This window comes from Nicotiana tomentosiformis, chromosome 5 (assembly GCF_000390325.3).
Source record: "Nicotiana tomentosiformis chromosome 5, ASM39032v3, whole genome shotgun sequence".
Classification (NCBI taxonomy): domain Eukaryota; kingdom Viridiplantae; phylum Streptophyta; class Magnoliopsida; order Solanales; family Solanaceae; genus Nicotiana; species Nicotiana tomentosiformis.
In genome coordinates, this window is record NC_090816.1 from 33,187,066 (window position 1) to 33,202,658 (window position 15,593).

The 15,593-nt window shown below is 36.7% G+C and overlaps 1 protein-coding gene across 5 annotated transcripts; it reads right to left on the reverse strand.

The window, feature by feature from the left end:
- Nucleotides 1–6,238: 6,238 nt before the first annotated feature.
- LOC104088238 (zinc finger protein CONSTANS-LIKE 12-like) lies at nt 6,239–9,769 on the reverse strand. Of its 5 annotated transcripts, XM_033653985.2 has the most exons (7): nt 9,633–9,769; nt 8,656–9,058; nt 8,042–8,272; nt 7,602–7,945; nt 7,121–7,306; nt 6,775–6,865; nt 6,239–6,702 (listed from the first exon to the last, which is right to left on the reverse strand). In XM_033653985.2, exons 2-5 carry the CDS (start codon nt 9,031–9,033, stop codon nt 7,180–7,182), a joined length of 1,080 nt encoding a protein of 359 aa, XP_033509876.1. In that variant the 5' UTR covers nt 9,034–9,058; nt 9,633–9,769; the 3' UTR covers nt 6,239–6,702; nt 6,775–6,865; nt 7,121–7,179. The 5 variants fall into 5 exon arrangements, with proteins under 5 accessions (XP_033509876.1, XP_070030912.1, XP_070030911.1 ...); XM_070174811.1 differs by having other exon boundaries at nt 6,239–6,692; nt 6,779–6,865; nt 8,656–9,757; XM_070174810.1 differs by having other exon boundaries at nt 6,779–6,865; nt 8,656–9,757.
- Nucleotides 9,770–15,593: the final 5,824 nt, after the last annotated feature.

Genomic DNA, 15,593 nt, shown 5'->3' on the forward strand with positions numbered 1-15,593 from the left:
AAGTTGTGGTCCACTTTCGGGGTGTGAAGCAGCGGCGGGCTCGATAAAATACCGCTTTAGTTCTTCCAAGGCTTGCTGACATTTCGGAGTCCATGCAAAATTGCTCTTCTTCTTAAGCAGCGAGAAAAATCGGCGGCTCTTATCTGAGGATCTCGAAATGAATCGTCCTAGAGTGGCTATCCACCCTGTCAGCCTCTACATGGCCTTTGCATTATCCACTACCATGATATCCTCGACATCTTTGATTTTATCGGGGTTGATCTCGATCCCCCAATTGGACGCCATAAAACCAAGAAACTTGCCCGAGCCAACCCCGAATGCACATTTTTCGGGGTTGAGCTTCATATTGTAGTCTCTCAATATATCGAAAGTCTCATGCAAATGCTTTAAATGGTCCCTTGCTTGCAGGGACTTGACTAACATGTCATCAATATAAACTTCCGTTGATTTTCCTATTTGTTCTTCGAACATTCGGTTTACTAGGCGTTGATAAGTTACACTAGCATTTTTTAGACCGAATGGCATTACATTATAATAGTAGGTACCGTACTTAGTGATAAACAAGGTCTTTTCCTGATCTTCCGGGTTTATCTGTATCTGGTTGTACCCGGAGTAGACATCGAGAAAACTGAGAGTCTCGTGGCCAGCCGTGGCATCGATCATACGATCGATATTGGGCAAAGGAAAAGAATCCTTGGGGCATGCTTTATTCAGGTCTTTGTAATCTACACACATTCTAAGTTTGTTTCCCTTCTTAGGGACTACCACCACGTTCGCTAACCATTTGGGGTACTTTACTTCCCGAATGGATCCTATTTTGAGAAGTTTGGTTACCTCGTCCTTGATGAAGGCATGTTTGACCTTGGACTGGGGCCTTCTTTTTTGCTTTATCGGATGGAATTTTGGATCCAAGATTAGTCTATGAGTGGTGATTTCTAGCGGGATCCCTGTCATGTCAAAATGGGACCAAGCGAAACAATCCATGTTAGCTAAAATAAATTGAATAAGCTTTTTCCTGAGCTTGGGATTTAACCTTGTGCCCAGGTATACCTTTCATTCGGGAAGATGTTCGATTAGTGTGATATGCTCCAATTCTTCGACCGTTGATTTGGTACCGTCGGAATCATCGGGGACCATGAAGGATTGAGGGATCCCATAATCATCATCTTCGTCGGTCTCCTTCTTCTCTAGTTGGGTCGAGGCTGGCGTTTGTGATTGCTATTTGGTATCCTATTTTACCTTCAAATTTGACCCCTTTATCGATGAGAGTGATGATATCGGAATCACTTCGTCGATGGCAAACATTTCCTTTGCGGCTGGTTGCTCCCCGTAGATTGTTTTGATTCCCTATGGTGTTGGGAAATTTAGAACCTGGTGAAGGGTCGAGGGTACTGCTCTCATGTTGTGGATCCACGGTCTCCCAAACAAGGCATTATACCTCATGTCCGCCCTCGATCACGTAGAACTTCGTTTCTTGGATGGTCCCGGCCACGTTTACTGGCAGAGTTATCTTGCCCTTAGTAGTTTCACATACCATGTTGAATCCGTTTAGTACCAGGGTTCAGGCACGACCTCGTCCTGTAGACCAAGTTGCTCTACGACCGTCGATCGAATGATATTGACCGAACTGCCTGGATCAATTAACACACGCTTAACTTGAGTTTCATTTATAAGTACAAATATTACCATTGCATCGTTATGGGGCTTCATGATTCCTTCCGCGTCTTCATCATTAAAGGACAAGGTTCCTTTTGGTATGAAATCCTGAGCTCGAGATAGCTTCTCTCTTACAATCGACACCTTAGTGCGTTTAAACACTGGCCCTTGGGGGACATCGATCCCTCCAGTGATCATGTGGATAATGTGTTGCGGCTCTTCTTGTTCGTTTTTTCTATTGAACTCTCTGTTTTTGAAGTGATTCTTGGCCCCATCACTTAAAAACTCTCGAAGGTGCCCTTCATTGAATAACCGGGCTACTTCTTCTCTCAACTGCCTGCAATCTTCCTTTTTGTGGCCATGGGTGCCATGATACTTGCACATTTGATTGAGATTTCTCTGGGCTGGATCGGTCTGCAGAGGTCGAGGCCTTTTAATATATTTTATCCGTCCGATAGCCGATACGATGGAGGATGCATCGATGTTGAAATTATACCCTGACAATCGTGGTGCTTCCTTAAGTCCGGTATGCCTGTCGAAACCATTCTTGCTCATCAGCCCTCGAGACCCTTGGCCTCGATCACTTCTCCTTTTGCCTCGTACGGAGTTGTGCCCTGGTTCGCTGCCCCTACGATCTCTATTAAACGACTGGTATCAGTCCCTGTTTAATCTCGGTTCTCGGTCGATGCCCCTTTTGGCAACGGATCCCAACTGGTCATCTTTGACTCTAATCTTTGATTGATATCGATTATGTATATCGGCCCAGGTAACAACCGGGTACTCAATCAAGTTCTGCTTCAACTGCTGTGTAGCCATCGAGCCTCGTTCGTTTAGTCCTTGGGTGAAAGCTTGAATGACCTAATCGTCGGTGACTGGTGGCAGATCCATTCGCTCCATTTGGAAATGAGATACAAACTCTCTTAGCATCTCGTTCTCTTTTTGCCTTACCTTGAAAAGGTCTCTGACTTCCTGGTCTCGACCTCTATGGCTCCGGCGTGTGCTTTTACAAAAGAATCTGCAAGCATGGCAAAAGAATCGATAGAGTTAGGTGGTAAATTATGATACCATATCATTACTCCCTTTGACAGGGTTTTCTCGAATTTCTTTCATAATACATATTCGATCTCGTCGTCCTCTAGATCGTTCCCTTTAATGGCACACGTGTAAGAGGTGACATGTTCGTTGGGGTCGGTCGTTCCATTATATTTAGGAATCTCGGGCATACAAAACTTCTTGGGGATTGGTTTTGGAGCTGCGCTCGGGGGGAAGGGCTTTTGTACGAACTTTTTGGAATCCAAACCCTTCAATATTGGTGGTGCCCCCGGGATCTGATCGACCCTGGAGTTATAAGTTTCTACCTTCTTATCGTTTGCTTCAATCCTCTTTTCTCCTGGCTCTATCCGTTTTGTCAGTTCCTCGAGCATCTTTATAATTTCGGGATTAGTCCCCGATTCTTGTTCATTTGACCTTACTACAGCTGGCCCCATTCTGTGGGTGACTTCTTGGGGTGGACCGGGCTCAGGCCTGCTCGGTGCCTGGGCTTGGCTCTGCAACTGAGCTATCGCTACCTGTTGAGCTTGCAACATTTCGAAAATCATACGCATGCTGATCCAGTCCTCTCCAATATTTTGTGTATTTCGAATTGCAGATCGAGTTCCACCATGAATGTTGTTTTCGGGGCCGGAATGTTGGTTAGCTTCGATGGCCACATGCGAATTAAATACTTGGTTATCATTTTTTTAACTAAGGAAAAGTTGATTAAATACTTATATTACAAATAAATGAAAATAAGAGAGATAAGTATAATATTGCAAATTACAAGGACATTCAGTGTTTGGAAGCAAGACGTTGAGTCCTCTAACAAAAATAAAAGAAAAAAACATACATTAACTTGTAAACCTTAGAGATGAGTCACACATAAGGAACATGGGCGGATCCACATCCCCACCTATAAGTTCACATGAACTCAGTAGATTTTGTCTAATCAGTGTAAATATGTTCGAAAAATTTATTAAATATTTATAAATGTTTGAATGTGAATTCTGTTATTGTCGAAAATTTACTCGAGATCGTTGCAGAAACCCATAAATATTAAATGCCGAATAGCCTCTGATAAGGAAGATGTTAAAAATATACAACGTCCTATATTTGTGGACTTGTATTACATGTAAGTTATTCAAATAAGATTATTATAACACTATCATATGTTGTATGCGTCTAAGATTAGCCAATGCGGATGGGCGGCTCAAGGCGGAAGGTACTAAACCTTTTTGCTTTAGCCCCCCAAATCTTTGCGATCCCAAAAAGGTTAGGTTAAAATTCTGCGGCTTAATTTTTTAAGAAATCATTGATGTTTGTAGAGAAAAAAAAGATAAAATATTTATTGAAAGGAAAAGTAGATTGTTGACTTTCTTATTGATGGTGGCTAAAAAACAAGCTTACAAGAATAATCAGTAGTAATAACTTTGCATTCCAAAAGTTAGACATTAAAAAATTTAAAGCTTTCTTATTAAAATTTGGCTTTAGACTACTAATTTTATTAAGCTGCTCCTACTTATAAGTGTTCCTACCTAGCTACGTACTCATAGCACAATTAGAAAACATAAATGTTCAACTAGAAAACATAACTCTAATGTACTTATCTATTCGATGGAATAGCACAATGAAAAGATTAATATTCAATATTTTGCTTGTATTGGGTTTTCATAGATATACTATGTAAAAGCCTCAGTAAGTAGTGCCTGAATCGCTTCCAAAATACAAGTGATTAGAGGCGGATTTACCTTAAGGAATGTTGTGCATGTGAACCCATCCTACTTCACAAATAATATGAATTTCTGTATAATTTTCGACAAGATTGGCTATGTAGTGCAGTTAGCACCCATGATCCTAACTTGGGGTTTGGTGCGTTGGTTCGAGTACTGATGGGCACATATGAACTATTTGTTTAGCTCTTCTTTTGCTTCTCCTGCTTTTCGTTCTACTTTTTCTATTTTCTTTTTTGCTCTTTCTTTCTAATTTTACATTTCTTTCTCATCTCGATTCTTCACAGCATTACCAATCAGATTAATTCTCCAAAAATTCATGGTAAATAACAAATTAAGGATTCAGAGATTAGCTGTTAGTATTATTTTAATTTGAGATTTGTCTCAATTTTGAACTATTATAAATTTATTTCACTATAAATAGTTATATGACTATAAGATCTAAAATACACCATGAGACTTGCTTAAATATTTGTATTCTAATTGAATTATCACGTATCATTATTTCATTCCAATCAAATTATTGAGCTTTTGTCTATAACTTCTATTATGAAATATAGTTCTTTTTTAATTTTTGGGTAAGCAATCACATATAAAGAATTAGTCATATGCTATGAGACTTTTTGATATTTTCGTGCTTCTTTTTGCACTAAAAATTTGTACAAGTTTTAGTTTTTGTCAATAGTATTCTATTTGAATTCCCTCTTTATTTTAAACTTTAATGGCAAAAGCTGAATGGTTTAAGAAGAGTCTAGTTTATCTCTTTGGATAATATTCAAAATTAAGAATAACTCATAAAACATATAAATTTTCTCATATCAATTGACATTATGACAAGCATCAAATTATACTTTAAAGTCGATGGTGCACCTATGGTTTCAAAATCCTGGATCCGCCTATACAGTGCCGGCCCAAGGGTAAGACTGCTAAAGCAGCTGCTTTGGGCCTCATAATTTTTGGGGTCCCAAAATTTTCTAATAGGTTATATATTAATTTATTTTTAGAAGAATATTTAGTGCTTTAAATGAGAAAGTACAAATTTTCATAGTAAAAAAATAGGATTAAATTGTTGATCATAAATTGAGAAAAATATCTTTTTGGGAATCACTCTCTAGACCATAAACTGAGAAAAGATTTGATTATTAATTCATAACTCAAAAAAGGTTAAAACTTTAATACAGTTCCACAACGTGTATATCTCAAGAGAAATTAAATGGATTAGATAAAATTATTAATAACTTTGCATATGAAAAACTAAAAATACAGAATTTAAATGACAGTATATATGAATTTTTTTTTATATAAAAAATTGACCTTTCATTAAATTTTTGCTTTAGGCCTCCATATTTATTGAGCCGCCCGCGCCTCGGTGATATCGAATTGATAGACTATTCAGACGGCAAAGTTTGCCTTGTGTGGCTCCACAGCTTATTCTAGTACAACTCAAGTGCCTTTTGAGTTTTACTTTATTTATTATAAGAAGAAAGTAATCTTTTTAATGTAGCATTTGCTTTAGCGAAAGACAAATTTAGAAGTCCATTTCATTGTTAATAGTCTGAGCTTCTTAATTATTGTCTTACAATTGGATTGGACTTGTAGAATTTCTTGTCCGTTTCTTCTTTCCTTCAGCAGCATCAAGTTCAGTTCAGTCTCTTGCCAAAAGATGAGTGATCAATCTTCCTTTTTAGTAAGTTACCAACTTATGATGCATACCGTTTGTTGTTATAATACAGTCAAAATGAAAAGGGATGCATTTTGAGAAAAGAAATAGTACTCGTGTCATTTTTCAAGCATCCAAGCATATGGAAACCCAATAATAAGTGCTAACAGTATTCATGGTCCTTTCAGATAGTAAGATTAAGAAGACTTATATAAGCCAAGGTGACCATTTTGGTAATAAACCCCTGCGACTATTTTTTCCTTCAAAATACCCCTTTAAAGGATCAAATAATAAGATTAAGAAACCATAATGTGACGAACATTTTGGTCCCATGCGACTATTCGTTCCTTCAAAATACTCCTTTATTTAAAGAATCACTAAATCCAATTCCAATGAGATGAATATAACTCTAGAGCAAAAACAAATTATAAAATCAGGGTTCAATAGGAACTATCAATTGAAAAAGGGAACGCAAAATATCTAAGTGGTAACAGTACTTTGAAGCTTATTTGATGGTACGGAAATGGAAGACATCAGAGGCACCTCTGCAGTGGATATAATTTGCACACACTAGATTATAGGGTGACTTGTAGGCGGTTTCTGAGTTCAGACTGTGGAATCCTTCAAAGTGTAAATAGTGAAATCAAAAATCAGAAATGGAGATTATAATGAGATTACATGTCAGCTAATTACCTACGAGAAAGCAAGAGTCTCGTAGAAACTACTGGTCACGCCATTGGAAATCATGACAACTCTCTTGTTGTGCAGAGTGTTCATTGGATGCCTGCTTACACAGATAGTAAAGAAGTTAATGTGAAGCCATTGGAAAACCATAATATTTCGTAGATCATCATTTTGCATGCAGGGAAATGGTATAATTTATCACAGTATGAGCATTAAGTTTAGTCATCATAGCAATGCCAAATATAGATACAGAGATATCATCACAAATTATTTAGGTATTACCAGTTTCTTAACCTCCTAAATCTCATATGTCGGAAAAGAAATTGATTATTTTTACTATGCTTGTGCGAGATACCTTGATATTTTGGAAATTGTTGACAAAGTAGAAGCAGGACTAAAATCAGCTGTCTTATCTCAGAATTCTTTTGTTTCTGATGGATCATAATCATAAGCTTCCCCAGCCTTAACAAATCTACCTTTAACTCGTCTTCTGGTATCTGCCCTAGCCTTACGCGACTCATATCTTATTTGCTTACCAAACCTGCATGTCATAAAGCATAAATAGCAATTAAAGGGAAAGAGTTGTATTCACATGAAATAAAGCCTTCTGAAAATAACCACTTAGCTAATCTATGTACTGAAAATTTTAGATTTAAGTAAATGGTAGTAGTAATTTGGTATCGAAATTGTTGAAAAATCGTACCTAGGGAGCAAAAAGAACTTATGAAAAGTCTAATTAAGACGAATAAAGAACATTTAAGAGGACTCTAAATGAAAGAGTTGTAAAATAAGCAAACCATGACTGCTCAAATATCAAAGAGTATCGATCAACTCACGTTCTACTTTTCTTTTTCTCATTGTATCTCATCTTGGCTTCATGCCTTTTCTGTGGACTTTTTTCTAAATTCAAATCCCAGGATTCGCCATTCAGAAACACTGGTGACAATCCACAATCTTGATAGTCAGTTGTTGCACTACTTTCTCCAGTGATGTTGGAGAGTGATAATGACATGCTTGAATGGATTGGTGCAGGTAGAAATGGTAAGCCGATGCTACTGGGATTCATAAGCATGCAATTTGCAGTGGCACTCATCGTCTGAAACAGATTCGTTGAACTTGCAGCTGCAGCCATTTGTGAGGCCTGCAATCCCATATACTCTTGTGGTCCTGATGATGTAGCCTAACAAAATACAAAGGAAACTTAAAAGCTTAAGCCCCAAAAGGCACATAATAATACTTAAACAGTCATTTACAAATTAAAACATGTCACAAGAACCTCAAGAGATGTTTCCACATGACTATTAGATCCCGTTACGGATGAATTTTTCTCCATGACTAGGCAATCTAATTCCTTGTCTTCACTAGAGTATATTGGATGACTCTGTTGTGAACTTCCCAAAAGTTCATAATTACCACAGTCGAAACTCAATGTCACGTCATCAAAATTGACACCTTTTGCGAGATCATCACCTTCCTGAAATCCGAGATCCTTAATTGGACAATCTTGCTGCATTTGAAGTAAACAAAGAATGTAGCACCATTAGTGCATACCATACCAGACAACATATTCAACAAGAAAACATGGTCTTATGTTGTATATAAGAAGCAGAAGGAGGAATCTAAGGGTTCAACTGAACTCATTGTTTTTGCTTGAACTATGTATACACATGCAAAAAAGAAAAAAAAAGGATACATATATATAACAAGATTACACTCATTCCAAACTCATTGACTCTAGATCCTGAATTCACCTCTGAATTATGAAGCCATTGCCTAGGACATGTCATACTCGTGACATACCTGATCTAGTCCTATAGCATTGGCAGTTGATATTAAAGCAACTCAGACAAACAAAAAGGAAATATGAGAAAATGAAGAGCAGTATATAACCTTAGAAAAGCCAGATCCCTCTGAGAAGGGTACTGGATCTCTTTTGTAGGAAGTCAAGCAATTGACATTTGAAGGGATGGCCCATGGATCAAACTTATAATTAGAAGCTAACTCATTAAGCTTATTAGCAACCAATGAACCTCCATTTCCTTTAGTCTCCAAACTGCTATTCTCATTGATACTCAATGAGCTACAAGGAGTACTGAAGCTGCCAAAATTAGTGTCAGGAATTTCAAGAACTTCAGACAACATCCTTGTGAACTCAGTAGGAGATAGACTTCCATTATAAGGGTTCAGCTGTTTGAGTCGATGCCCTGTCCCCGTACAGCCATTTTCGTTCCAATCACAGCTTTCACACAAGCACATTTCTTCATCCATGCATCTAACAACTGCTGGCTGTGAACTGCATTTGTCACAAATGAGAGAACGAGAATGCCTTCGCGATAAACAATTTGCTGAGTGCACATTTTCATCACATTGCAAGCAAAGCCTTGCTGAATCTGATTTACAATACACTAATCCCCTCACCACCCCACATAATTCACATACAGGATCCATTGAAACCTAGTTATTTTCTTCCAACTACTCCCTTACCAGCTAGTATAATAAATGTGCTTCTCCTTATTTATTGTTGTAATTTATTTCTTTGGCCTATCTAAATGGATACAATATTTAAACAAGATAAATTCTATGTCACGAACAGTGATTCTATTAATGATGAAGAAAGAGGATTCTTGATTCAATTCTCCACCTTAACGGCATAAACAGGTTGATAATCAAATATTCTTAGTAGGTATTGGACTTCTCTCTTGATCCTACACCTTCTGTAAAACTTCTATCAGAATCAAGCACTTCACCCGTTACAAAAAAAATATAAGATTGAAACAATGTATACAGCTGAAGATGAACTAAATATGAAACTAGAGCTGTTAAATTCTATGACAAATTGTATTAAAACTACTGATTAGAACAAAAACCTCGTTCAATGTTGATTCAGATGGATGCAAATGTTCTTGTCACTAAGCACATAAGGTTTGTAGGAAAAGATGAAAGGAAATAAAAAAAATCTACTGGAATGTAAATTTTAGTTTTTCTTTGGTTTCAGTGAGGAACGTATATTGGTATTTATGGACGTGTGCCACGTGGAGAGATGTGAGAAGTGAAACTTGATACGGCTTACTGGAAATGCTGATCTGGAATGGAATATGCTTCTTGCTCAACTGATTTTGATTAATGTCCTGAGGACTCGCTCTCTATAAACTCACTCCGTTGATGGTAAAACAGTTGACGAAAAAAGAATACGAAATAATTTACCCGCTTTCTTCTATATAAAAATAAAATAAAAATACATAACATGTCTTTATTGTTTTTTCTTAAGTATTATATTATTCATTTTTAAAGTGCTTAATATTGGCTATAGCTACACCCACTGAATTCATTACTTAGCAAGCTCAGAAGCAGCCCATGCATTAGAATAGCTCAGCTTATACGAGTTCAATTTATAGCTCAAGATTATCGTTCTACCAGTTTACTTATTCACTCATTTCGTTCGATTAGTTAATCTCCAGCTAATTAAGCACAATTAGTTTTTATATAGAGCATTAATAATATAGCTGTTCGAATTTGTTTACAACTGATTAGTTACGAAACTTTGCATAGTAGTACTTTAGGTCATTTTTCAACATTTATCAATCAATGATCAATGATTTTTAACTAATTAGAATATAATTAAACTAAATGGTTACATTCTTTAAAAGTCGTATACTAAGAATGAAGCTTAAGATCTCAAAGTGTTCCGAACAAACACCATCTAACTTTGACAAAAAAGTTACCAAACGTTTCCTTAAATATCTTCACATGAATAGTTAATTAATGTTAGAACCTCTTGGATTATGTCGACATCTTGCCTATGGTGAGTCACCAAAAACAATTACGCATTTGCTATCAGTTATAGCTAGAGCTTTCAATTCCCAAGAACATGTTGCATGTGTCAAGAGTGTTGGGAACGGGTTTGTTGGATAATGCTAACATCCTATCGATGGCGAGACCCAGGTGATGGGTTGGGGATGGCCCGATTGAAGCTGTGATCGAATATGACATATGCTTGATGAGCTAGGTTAAGAAATCAACTACTTATTTTTTATACGGAAAAGGGTCATATATGCGAGTGAACTATACGAATTAGGATAGATATGTCCGTCGTTATTAGTTTGGCCCAGATATGCGTAAACCGTCCAATACTTGCTTATTAATGCTCTTAGTTAAACGAAACCCACTATTTTATCTTTCTTAAATAATTAATAACCGGACCTGATCAAAATCTGCTGACCTGATCCGTTAGGACCCAACCGGACTCAATACGGACATCAATTTCACAGATTATTAGAAAATAAAATTTATGTATTTTAAGTACTATGGAGACATAGCTACAAATTATTATTTTGTAACTGAAAATATGAAAATCATACTCATTTTTTTTTTTTTTTTGTAGTTTAACTCCTCAAATATTAATAATGTCACAGAAGAAGTAACAGTTTGATATAACATGAGATAGAGATTATTAATTTTTCCTTTCCGTGTTGCTGCTTGTTTGACAACTAATATTGACAATTCATGACAGCAAAAATGTTGTAATTAATGATTGACGACCGAGACAACAATGAGACTTATGGCGCCTGTTGGATCTAATATCAAAGATGATGGAGCAGAAAAAATAAATACAAAAATGGAAAAGAAGCACCACTGTTTTGACAATTTATTAATTATTTCATAATAAATTTGTAATGCAGAAAATAATCCAATAAACTAATAATCAATCATATAATGATCACTTATCTAAACCGAAAAATGGATCCATCAGGTTAAGTTATAGTGAACATGGAGTTATTTGTATTTGTATTGATAAAAAATACAAATAGATTGTGAGAAAAATAAAAATAGATGGTTAAAATGATTGAAGAAAGCACAAACTAATTCGAATATTATATTATTAAAATAATAAATAAATATCAATTACTACTTTTAGTAGGATTACTTCCCAAAATGATGTATAACAAAAAAAATATCGATTATCAAACTACTCAAATAAATAAATATGATTATTACACAATTTCTTAACCAAACAAAAATAATATATTAAAATATATCTTTGAAATAAGGGTGGGTCGGGTCCTAACGGATCGGGTCAATAGATTTTGGTTGGGCCCGGTTATTAATTATATAAGAAAGACAAAATAGTGGGTTTCGTTTAACTAAGGGCATGAATGAGCAAGTATTGGACGGTTTGGGCTTATCTGGGCCAAACTAATAACGACGGGCATATCTGTTCTAATTCGCATAGTTCACTGACATATATGACCATTTTTCGTTTTTTATACGACCGTAATGTTTAATCCTAAAATAACCTAAGAGTTCTTCCTTTTATCTATCAAGCCACTTCAAAATGCGTCCACCGTTAAACTCTTTTATCGATCACATGATGATTTTCTAACAGTATTATGACCCCAATTTTCCACCTTAGGATGTCGTGATGGCACCTAATCTCTAAGATTAGGTAAGCCTAACAGTTAATAATAGCTTAACAGAAATAACCAATTTGAGATACTAAAATAAAACCGATAAGCTCATATTAATTCCTAAAATAGAACATCAACAACATAATTCCCAAAATCAGTAGAATTGAGTCATAAGCTCTACAAATATTCTAAAACCTATACTACAACACGGTCTGCCAAAGGAAATAACAACAATGTTATGATAACGGAAGGTGACTCCGAAGCCTGCGGACGTCGAGCAGGTATACCTTGAAGTCTCCGGAAAGCAAGTAATCAATCAATCACTAGCGTCCAGCACGGGAAGACGTACCTGGATCTGCACAAAAAATATGCAGAAATGTAGTATGAATATACTACAACGGTAACCAGTAAGTATCAAGCCCAATCTCGGTAGAGTAATGATGAGGCCAGGTCAAGAGACCTACTAGGATAAGATAAACAAAATAATAATATAATAACGGGAAGTAACGGAAAGCGGAGAAATGAATGATGACAAAGCAGTTTAGTAACGTAACCCAATGACAGAATTTTAAGCAAAAAGGCAACAAGTAGGAAGCACATAATGAGAACCATAAATAATCAAATACAGACAAAACTGGTAAGACAAGGAAGAATAAAAGCAACAAGAACTGTTCAACTAATAAATCTTTTCAATATGAAATATACAACAAGAATCACAATCGAGGTACCACCTCGTATTCACATTTCACAATTTCAATCATATTCTTTCCTTATATCACCGCGTGAGCCTTACATTTAGTTTCGAAAATTATTTTTTCCTGAAATTGCCACACGCGTTTTAGCCCACCTTATCCCACCGCATGATTTCAAGTAGTTTCCCTATTAGTAATACGCGTATCAATCCCACCTTATCTCATCACATGCGTATCAACCCCTAGCCTTATACCACCGCATGTGTAACAATATCACAACACAGTCACAACTTGCACCACAAGTGCCCATATGCCAAAACTTGCCAAAAAGTCAATAATACCAATGTTTCCACAACAAATAACCCATTGCTCAATCGCAATGTATACAATAATCTCAATAACAACAAGATGAATGAGCAATACTCAACAAGGAAAGATACCTCAACATTTAACAACTTCACCTTAATGTGATAACGACTTTTACAACTTCAATACCAATAACTCAACAAAAAGATATTCCACGAAATAGCAATCTCAAGTAAGAGTAATTTAGCAATAAAGAGGTAACAAGATAATAAGAAAAATAAAAACTTCAACTAAGACATATGAGAGCAAATATAACAAGTAAAAGGTAGAACAAGTGCTACAACATCAACTAAAGCATGTAAGAGTAGATTAACAATGAAAAATGTGACATGCTATAACAATTCAATTAAAGGCATAGAAATAGTCTAAATAGCCTAAATCGGTCAAATACCATATATAGCCCGTGTAACCTACTCGTCACATTGCGTACACGGCTTTCACATAACACAAATAGCACAATCAATCCAAATCCTAAAGGGTAGTTTCTCCCACACAAAGTTAAGCAAAATACTTACCTCAAATAAGTTAAATCAACCCACTACTAAGCCTATTCCATGAAATCTAACTCCGGACGGCTCGAATCTTTCCAAAATAACTTAGTACCATAAATACAAACCATAGAAAATTATATCGGTTAATAAAGTAGTAATCTTTAAAGAAAATCAAAAAGTCAACTCAAAACTTTAACCCCGAGCTCGCACTTTGGAACCCGATAAAACTTACAAAATCTGAACACCCATTCAATAATGAGTCCAACCATACCAAAATTATCCGATTTGGACCTCAAATCGACCTTCAAATCTTCAATTTATAGTTTAGGAAAGTTTTCACAAAATCTCCAATTTCCTCCAACACAAAACACTAATTAAATGTTAAAAACAATGAAGGAATCATGAATAACAAGAAAATCCGAGTAAAAAATACTTACCCCGATCCAAATCTTGAAAATCCCTTCCAAAATGGCCAAAAACCGAGCTCTTTAGCTCAAAGTGTGGAAAATAAAATAAAACCATCGACTCTAACCTTTTTCTGGCTAGTTATTCTGCTTCTGCAGATATGTGGTCGCTTCTGCGACTCCGCATTTGCGAAAAAACCATAGCAGATGCGGCTTCCACTTAAGACCAGAAGAATCGCTTCTGCGGACGTATATACGCACTTGCGCGTCCGCTTCTGCGTAGATTCCATCGCAATTGCTCATCTAGTCAGCCAAATCCAAATCCACTTCTGCAATCCACCAGCCACACCTGAGGCTCCAAACCTGCGGCCAAGCCCACCGCAGGTGCGATGACACGAGAAACTCAGCTGTTCAACAGCAATTATCTTAAGTCCAAAGTGAACCCGAAATCAATCCGAATCACACCCGGGCCCCGTGGACTCCGTCCGAACATACCGTCAAGTCCCAAAACACATAATAAACCTACTCGAGGTCTAAACTCACATCAAACAACACCAAAACCACGAATTGTACATCGATTCAAGCCTAATGAACTAATAAACTTCCAATGTCTAAAACTAATACTCAATCATATCAAACAAACTCCGAATGACCTCAAATTTTATACACAAGTCATAAATGATACAACGAACCTATTTCAACTTTCGAAACCAAAATATGACTCCGATATTGACAAATAACTCTCGGTCAAACCTCTCAACCTTCCAAACCTTCAACTTTCCAACTTTTGCCAATTCAAGCCAAAACGACCTACTGACCTCCAAATCAATATCCGGACATACGCCTAAGTCCAAAATCACCATACGAAGCTATCAGAATCATCAAAACTCTATTCCAGAGTTGTCTACATAAAAGTCAAACTCCGATCAAATCTTTCAACACAAGCTTCTAACTTTGGGAATAAATGTCCCAATTCACTCTGAAAATCACCCGAAACCAAACAAACTACCCCGACAAGTCACTTAACCAAAATTGAACGTAAAGGAGGCAATAAATAGGAAAACGGGGCTACAATGCACAAAATGACCGTCCGAATCGTTACATCCTCCCCCTTTTTAAAATAAACGTTCGTCCTCGAACGAGTATAGAGACATACCTGAAGTGCTGAAAAGGTGAGGATAACAGCTATACATATCATGCTCAGTCTCCTAAGTAGACTCCTCGACTGGTTGACCCCTCCATTGAACCTTTAAGGAAGTAATGTTCTTTGACCTCAACTCTTGGATCTGCCTGTCCAAGATGGCCACCAACTCCTCAACATAAGTCAAATCCTTGTCCAATTGGACTGATATGAAATCTAACACATGTGACGGATTACCATAATACTTCTGGAGCATGGAAAGATGGAACACCAGGTGAACTGTAGATAAGCAGAGTGGCAATGCAAGCTTGTAGGCCACCTCCCCCATT

Coding starts and splice junctions, on each gene's coding strand:
- LOC104088238 (XM_070174811.1), bottom strand. CDS start 9,213: ATGGATCCTGTATGTGAATTATGTGGGGTGGTGAGGGGATTAGTGTAT. Junction 7,946..8,041: donor ATGTGGAAACATCTCTTGAG/GTTCTTGTGACA, acceptor GTATTTTGTTAG/GCTACATCATCAGGACCACA. Junction 7,307..7,601: donor GAGAAAAAGAAAAGTAGAAC/GTGAGTTGATCG, acceptor TATGACATGCAG/GTTTGGTAAGCAAATAAGAT.